Source organism: Caenorhabditis briggsae (genome assembly GCF_000004555.2).
Source record: "Caenorhabditis briggsae complete genome, chrI, whole genome shotgun sequence".
NCBI classification, from domain to species: Eukaryota; Metazoa; Nematoda; class Chromadorea; order Rhabditida; family Rhabditidae; genus Caenorhabditis; species Caenorhabditis briggsae.
Genome location: NC_013489.2, coordinates 8,359,555 through 8,367,816, shown reverse-complemented (window position 1 = coordinate 8,367,816; position 8,262 = coordinate 8,359,555). Strand labels below are relative to the sequence as shown.

The 8,262-nt window shown below is 37.4% G+C and overlaps 4 protein-coding genes across 4 annotated transcripts; 2 read left to right on the top strand and 2 right to left on the bottom strand.

The window, feature by feature from the left end:
- Window positions 1-1,461: 1,461 nt before the first annotated feature.
- On the bottom strand, window positions 1,462-1,971 carry CBG12207 (the record flags this gene model as incomplete). The annotated part of the gene is made up of 3 exons (XM_002639808.1): window positions 1,462-1,602; window positions 1,717-1,825; window positions 1,868-1,971. The coding sequence occupies 3 exons, from the start codon at window positions 1,969-1,971 to the stop codon at window positions 1,462-1,464; spliced, it is 354 nt and encodes a 117-aa protein (XP_002639854.1).
- Window positions 1,972-2,058: 87 nt separating this feature from the next.
- On the top strand, window positions 2,059-2,163 carry CBG25302 (the record flags this gene model as incomplete). Its single annotated transcript, XM_045238492.1, has 1 exon — window positions 2,059-2,163. The coding sequence occupies one exon, from the start codon at window positions 2,059-2,061 to the stop codon at window positions 2,161-2,163; it is 105 nt and encodes a 34-aa protein (XP_045099263.1).
- Window positions 2,164-3,147: 984 nt separating this feature from the next.
- Window positions 3,148-3,394, top strand: CBG25301 (the record flags this gene model as incomplete). Its single annotated transcript, XM_045238485.1, has 2 exons — window positions 3,148-3,268; window positions 3,387-3,394. 2 exons carry the CDS (start codon window positions 3,148-3,150, stop codon window positions 3,392-3,394), a joined length of 129 nt encoding a protein of 42 aa, XP_045099262.1.
- Window positions 3,395-3,579: 185 nt separating this feature from the next.
- Window positions 3,580-7,270, bottom strand: CBG12208 (the record flags this gene model as incomplete). The annotated part of the gene is made up of 8 exons (XM_045238479.1): window positions 3,580-3,790; window positions 3,835-3,938; window positions 4,089-4,137; window positions 5,421-5,542; window positions 5,947-6,172; window positions 6,379-6,556; window positions 6,600-6,844; window positions 7,089-7,270. 8 exons carry the CDS (start codon window positions 7,268-7,270, stop codon window positions 3,580-3,582), a joined length of 1,317 nt encoding a protein of 438 aa, XP_045094794.1.
- Between the last annotated feature and the right edge of the window lie 992 nt (window positions 7,271-8,262).

Here is an 8,262-nt window from a genome sequence, read left to right as displayed (position 1 = left end):
TGCCAGGGTTGCAAATTAGGCTCCGCCCCCGACTCCGCATTTTTTATCCTCCCAGTTGATGTGCTCTCTAGATATGGATTACTGTAGTTTCTTTTTTTGCCACCAAAGTCGAGAAAATTCAAAACGTATTCACTATGTAGAAAATTTATGTTCAGGCTAGCAGATGGTAGATTATCATGTTCCGAATCTCATCATATGTCGGATGCTGAAAGATGTGTGTAAGTTATAAAATATATTATTCTGGTACAAGAAATTGGAGCAGTGGAAGAGAAACTCCAGTGGCCGTGGCCGAATGTCCCACAACAACAACTACTGTAACCTAAAAACTTTTTTCAGATTTTTCAGCGAAAATAATAGAAAAATCGACGAGTAACAGACGAAAAAAGATATCTCTTACAGTGCGTTGCAGGTTCTTACGCCCACCTATGTTTAGGGTTATAACTTGAGAGCTGTTAGAGGTATCGGCCTAATTTTTTAAAAATCGGATTTGGCACAACACATTACATCGAGTGGACAATTTTTGTAATGAAACCTTGAAAACTACCAGAGTTATCTGAAAAGTCTGAAAATATGCCTTTCGCAACCGTTGCAAGTTTATACGTCCACTTCAAAAATCAGTAGATCACGACCTCCAGCGTCCAATTTTGATTCCTCCTTCTTGGAAACGAGCTTGGGAAAGAGAAATGAAATGGAAGATGTAAAAAAATGGATTTATTGACAAGAGAAATTTCAAACATAGATATTCCTGAACATATCAACAAAAATTATGAAAAATGACAAGTTACAAAAGTGTACTGATTAGCCAGACTTTCGTCTGTTGATCCCTTTCGCCACGTAGAGGCTCAGTACATGAAAGGGAAAATGGGTTTTCACTGGGGGAAAACACCAACACAAAACCCCTGTCTCCGAGGAGACAGTTTTCTAATTTTCAATAGTTCTTTTTCACTGCTAAAAAGCTATACGATCGCTATTTATTGTTTTTGTTCATTTGTTTTTTTTCTTAGATTGAGTCTTTTGCAAAAGGGGGAACGTTCAGTGAAAATGAATTCACCTAGCTATGAACCACCAAACATGGCGACCGTGAGGGCCTTTTGTAACTTTTTTCGCATCCGAACAATCGAAAGAAAAAAGGGGAGTACGATGAATTCAAACTTTCGCGAAATCGAACTGTCCCGAAATCGAACTCGTTCGAATTAGAACTGTCCCTTTTTCGAACACGCCCAGAACAGAACAAGAACGGAATCGAACTGTTCCAACTCGAACTGATTCGGTGTCGAACTGTCCCGAATTGGAACTCTGTTAGCAACAGAGCGCGCTTGCATTACCGTTTGAAAATTTCAAGTTTTCTCCAGAAAAAAATCATTTTTACGACAAAAAAAAGCATTTTTATTTGAATACAGTGAGGAAAAAACAATTTGAAAATAGAAAATATGTGTTTAAAAAAGAAAGAATTCATGACTTTTAAACAGAATGGGCGTCGAAGATGGTGTCTAATAAATTAAGACCAGTCAAAGGCATAATTGGCGGGATTGGCTGATTTATTAGCGTCTTGATGAGTCTCCCGTCCTTCAATGCGTTGGTGAGTTTTCTGTTTCGATTCACCTGAAGTGTAGTAAAAAATCAATTTAGGTGTTCAAGAGTAGAAACAGACCTGGAAATTCGGATTTAGTTTCAACTCTTTCCAATCCATCTTTGTATGCTAACTTCACTACTAACTTCACTTCTGACAAAATCCTCGTCGTGTCTCGCATGCTGATTTTTAACAGTGAACGTGTTGTTCATTCTGTCGAAATGATAAGCTGCATCACATCGAGCTCGTCTTTCTCTGGAAAAAATATTGTTTTATAGTAATGCTGCAATTTTTTACCGCTCGACACAGTAAAAAAGCTCTGTTCCATTTTTGTTCATTTTTTTGAAACGCATTGCATATCCTTGAACTTGAACGATCGGCTTGTTTTTACGAGAAGCCATTTTCTGTAAAGTTTATATTCTCGAAACGGGAAGAGAAATTCGCAAAATATCCAAAATAAGTGAAAAAAGTTATTTTCTGGAGAAAACATGCAAAATTTGTTGACAAAAATAATTTTAAAAAAGCAAGCGCGCCCTGTTGCTAACAGAGTTCCAATCCGGGACAGTTCGACACCGCACAGTTCGAATTTATAGCAGTTCGATTCCGTTCTTGTTCTGTTCTGGGCGTGTTCGAAAAAGGGACAGTTCTAATTCGAACGAGTTCGATTTCGGGACAGTTCGATTTCGCGAAAGTTCGAATTCATCGTACTCCCGAAAAAAGCAAATGAAACAATAAACAGCGTACGCAGGGAGCTTCAGGGAAGTCAAATAGTGCTAGTGAAAATTATCAAACTAATTTAAAAAATGGGATTTCCCAAAGGATTGTTTTTTCTTCAATACGTGGAATTTTTTCACCGTGGACAGAGGTAGGGGGCGTGACCTAATATTGATCAATTTAAAGATTTATTGCGTAAAATGTGAAAAATTTCAAAAACCTCGAAAATCAAAAGTAGATCTACGTAACCCATTAAAAAAACTGAAAAACTAAGGACGAACGAGTAAAAACTAGGTTGAATCACGCCGAAGGCGCATTATCTGTTGTTTTATTTATTGGGCAATTATCTCGGTTCCTATAAAAGATACTCGAAATGGATCAACTAATAAAATGTTAGTGGTATACCACTGTCTTGATCACTTTTGAGACATTTCTAACCCCTAAATTTAATGACTTCAAGTTTCAGCTTCTGGTTGATACCGTTACACGACTTCAAAGAGTTTAAGATGTCAGTAATGGTAGATAGTTGGGATCCTGGGTGCAGGACTTGAACTGATCTTTTTTCGTTAATTTTTGGATGAGAAAACAGTCAGTATGAAAGTGTGAATGATTCAGTTGCTTTGTATTAGTTGTTTGGTCCATCCAGCTGCTCTGAGTGCCCTGGCTGAAGCATTTCCAGCAGTCGGCAAAAGATCCCATGACATGATACAAACTCAAAGAAAGAGAAACATGTAAGGAAAACAACATTTAATTGTGATTTTAGTTGTACAGAATTAAAATTGGACACCTCCGTCTTCGTTGGAGGTCGTGATCTACTGATCTTTGGAGTGGGTGTATAAACTTGCAACGGTTGCAAAAGGTATATGTTCAGAGTTTTCCAGATAACTCGGAGAGTTTTCAAGGTTTCGTTACAAAAATCGTCCACTGTATTCAATTTTTTGTCCCGAATCCGATTTTCAAAAAATCAGGCTGATACCTCTAACAGCTCTCCAGTTATGACTCTAAACATGGGTGGACGTAAGAACCTGCAACGCACTGTATATACGACCTGCTCTAGTGTACTGTACAATTGTGTTTGTCGATCCTCAAAGAGCAACCCAAGGTTCTTGAAGGAGCCCGGAAATCGTTTTTTTTTGACAATATTTAAATCTGACTATCTATGTGTATCCAATTTTAATTTCTCTGTGAATATAATTTGTTAGAAGCTTGGAAATCCATGTTTTGTTTTCTTCAATTAAAGTTGTCTAACAAGAGTAAGATAGTATCCCCATTAAATTCCAAATTCCAAGTCGGCATCATCTTCCGTAAATTGTTTCATACTGTGTTTGGAAAATGTTTATTTTTTCCGGTTCGAAATCTAGAATGTGTTTGTAACACAGAAAACAAAACATATTTATAGGAATACTCAACAGCTTAAAGCGCAAATCGTAGTTTATACCGGCTGGACAGGCAAGCTTAGAATCAACTGAAGGAGAACAATTGTATCCAATCAGATTTATATGAAATCTGAAAAAAATCACATTAATGAAACGGAAACTATATGAAATTACCCTGTGTAGAAGTAGATCGATGACCGAAATCTGGAACGGTTTTCAAGCAGTAACATTCTAGGAGCCGTACTGCCGTTGGCTTGAGTTGTTTTTTCATTTGTGGGCTGAATATAAAGAAAATTGATTGAGAAATATTTTTAATTTTACCTCCAGAAGATATACATGTAAAAAAGAGCAGCATGATGAAGATAATAACTCAAATAGCTGACATAGTAGATGAATTGAAAAGTAGTCGATTGTGGTTTGAACGTCGCCTGAACGATGCGCATCGCGTAACTGGGAACATTGAACGCAACGAATGTGCTAAAAAATGGAGATTCTATTAGGTTGTTTAATAAGTCTTTGACACTTTGACTCCGCTCTATGTCGCTTATCCTATTTTGGATTTTTTCCAATTCTGTTTTCATATTTATTGACGTCACACATTGCATGTTCCAGGCACTATAAGAAATTTCCCCCGAACAGTGTAATGGCCGAGAACCAGCTCGATCACGGCACATACTCAACGGTGTGTTTAACTGTATTTCTCCAGGGTCTCTAGAGCAACGAACCCTGGCGAATAAGATGCGAAGTGTTAGTCGCAGACACCATTCTTCGAGCCACCACTAGGTTTTGGTTCAAAAGGTTCGAAGAAGGGTACTATAATCTAGAACATCAACCAATATCGAAATAACCGAGTCTTAGTATGGATGACGATATTTCGATGTTACTGAAGTAAGAGCCCTGAACTATTTCACGTGCAGTATCTTTGACAGTTCACCATCCTAATACATCGGTATCCAATAATGTTCACCAAACGGGAAGAGCTCAGAGAGTCGGTCGAATCGTTCCATACATTTTAACGGGATTTCAGAAAAAGGTACGATGTGACCTGTCACTTTCACTCTTCACCAAGGAACCAACGAGACACTGGATCAACAAAATATCTATTGTCGATGACAAACGAACACTGTATGTCAACCATGCCAGAAAGCGCCAATGGGCCCTGCAGAAGAAACGGCGGAATCTGACCCAAAAGGGAAGCTTCAAGAAAAAATCTGATTTTTTCAATTTGGTTAGACAGTGCTGGAGTAATATCTCGCAAGCTGCTCTCGGTGTCCGATATCATTAACTCTGACTCTACGGCTTCCAAATGGAACGTGGGATTCATGCTCATCGCTCTCACCTACCGAAGGGCTAGGTTTTGAAACTTTGTCACTACAACGAAAAACCTCACAAATCTTTAAATACCCGCGGTAAGCTCGAGCCTGTAGGAATCGAAACTCTGTCATGCCCACCGTACACTACCCGTCTCGAACTAAGTAATTACCACCTTCTCCGATTTTTCCAAAACTGTTTTGCTAGAAAGAAATTCCATGATTGGAACGATATCAAGAAATTTTTTGGATCACTTTTTCGCCCGCAAATCGCCAGAGCTCTACGCAATTGGAATCACTCAACTTTCGTTGCGCTGGCAAGAAGTTAAGAACTCTAATGGCGAATACATTTCTCATTGATTCTTATTTTAATTGAAGAAAACACCACTTGAGCAAAACTGTCAAAGACTTTTTGAACACCCTAATATATGAAATTATTTGATAATTTACCTTGTTACAATTATGAGGGATCTGCTCAACTGAAGATCCGAACTTCGAAGTTTGCCACAATTTGTAGTTGAATTGTTAGAGTTTGTGTTGTCAGTACTCAGTAGATACTTCTTGGTGTCTTCCTGGATTACAGAAAAAGTTTATGAATAATAGGCCGTAAAACTATAATAGAAGGGTTCCCCTAACTTTTAACTTATACTTAGAGACAATTTATCTTGGTTCCTGTAAAAGATATAAAAAAAAGTTGTCAACTGATGACCTATTATCATGATATCACAAGCATTTATCAATTGACAAAGTTTTGATGCCCTTCTATTACAAGTTTTACCGTAGATAGAAGCCAAATAACTGATTAAATTTTTTTACTGACCCCTTTTTTTGTTTTTTCTCCTTTTTAAACGAGAATCCGAAAATGGGAATTTCCGTTTTTAAGACGAGAAAAACAACTAATAAATCAGCGAAAAGAGTCAACGACCACTATTTGGTATAGTTTCTGGAAAACAAAGAAAAAGTCTTTGAGACTCACAAATTGGATGGTATCATCATCGAGTTGCTGTGCCTGTTGCTCAGTGGTCGGAGCACGGACAAACCGGACACGAAGAACACCAGCAGTGTAGATTTTCATGCATTGATGATAGCGGTATGTGGAGAATGAGTTGACAATGATGATCAGAATGGATGGAATAAGGGTACAAATGACAGTGTCAAACACTGTGAAAATGAAATACATGTAGTTTTCGTTGACTTTGTATCTGGAAAAAAGATACTCTGTTGGATTATAGTAATACCCCAAAGCCTGTAATGAAAGAGCCCTTGTTTATGATAATATTGCGAATTGATCAATTGACACATTTTTGATATCTTGCATAGGAGCCAAGGAATGTTTGCTCAAATTTGACAGGGCGGGACCCTACAGGTTTTACGGTAGTTCGTTGAATCCTTTACAAAAGTTACTTACCCGAACCAATTAACATCTTCACTGAGCCCACAAAATGATCTTTCACTTCCATCCATCATTTTATATTTTTGCAATCCAGCAAGAGCAAATAACCAACTGTACAGAATAACCGAAGTGACAACAAAACCAGAAGTCACAGTTATGGCAAACTTCCTCGTACATACCCATTTTCGAATTCCTGAAAAAAAGTTCCCCATTAAAATCCTTGATAGAAAACCCACTTGGTCGATAGAGAACAATCATTCGATCACATGAAATGAGAGAAATCATCCATACACAGATGAAATCACTGAAATGTGCGAGGAATGAGACAAATTTACAACCAAGCTCAGATTCAGAATATAATGGTAAACGGAGATAGGTATCAGACCAGGAGATAACGACGGTGAGAAGGAAAGAGCAGGAGGTGATTGATAATGTACATAGGTAGATGTTGGATGTAAGTCGTTTTAGCCAGAAGTTGGTTCTGAAAGTTCAAGAAATTGCAGAACTCTTCTTATATATACCGTAAAACCTGTAATAGAAGTGCCCCCTGACTTTCAACTTTGAGCTCAATTATCTCGGTTCCTGATAAAGATATCAAAAATGTGTCAACTGATAAATTGTTTATCATGATAGCAGCAACAATTTATTAGTTGACAAATTTTTTATGTCTTTATCAGGAACCGAGATAAATGGGCTCAAAGTTGAAAGTCAGGGGGCACTTTTACCTTATAAGTATCAGTGCCATAGAGTTTCCCATGATTCCAACAAAGCAGAATATCGGCACAAGATGTCTTGAGTTGGTCCTGATCCATTCAAAAGATGCAGATCCTTCAATCGCATCTAAAATGCCTGAGATGGACATGAATGTGGATTCATCCTCTTCCAGAAATGTGGAATTTGTCTCCATCTGAAAATAAATTGATATCTCCAAGAGGAGAGAAAGAGACAATTTATGAAAAAGGGGTCAGGAAAATCTAAAAATGGCAACTAGCTGAGCTGCCGACGCCTAGGACGATTGAAATATGAAGTGAAGTGGAAAATTTTTGAAAGACGAAAGACGAAGCATGTAAACACAGAAAACGAGGGGAGTTCTCCTGGGAGAAAAAGAAGGAGAACGAGAAAAATAGGATGAAAAGTTGGTAAGGACAACTAGTGCATCAAAATCTAATGTTAGTCGGAAAAATAATATTAAGGGCATGGAACTTGAGAAAAGCTTGCAAAAACTTTATTAGACACTTTGTAATTGGTCTCCAATGAATTTCCACTGAAATTTGAACAATTTTAGACTCCTTTCTGAGTTTCAGTTTAAACTAAATCTTCCTTAAGACGGGGTTGCCGAAAAGCGTACAAACGGCAGCTGAAGATTTAAGAGTTGGCTATAACTTGCGTCTTTAAGAAAATGGGGAAGATTTTTAAAAAAATCATTTTTTTGATTTTGTGAATTTTATTTATGTTTGCCTTTAATATTGGTTCGATAAAAATGTTCTTCCTTTGCTTAAAGATGCAAGTTATAGCTAATTCTTACATTAAATCTTCAGACGCCGTTCTTATACTTATCAGCAACCCTGTCCTGTGGATTTTGGTGAATTAGATTGCAATTAAAAGCACATACGTACAACTTTGAAGTGAAAAGTTCTCCTCACAGGAATGAAGATTTCAGGTCAAAAGAAATTTTATACATCTTTTTCAGTAGATACGGTAGGTTAAGAAAAATTAAGATTTATTTGATCCAGGATATGGTTAAAGGAACAAAACAGAAAGGTTTAGAAAGCTATCAAAACAATTATAATGCGACCTAATATCTTTATTGTCTAAAGAACAAAAACACTGGGTTACGGTACTTTGTCTGAATCCACGTCACTTCCAGTAGTGAAATCGGACTGACCGGTGTCATCGTCG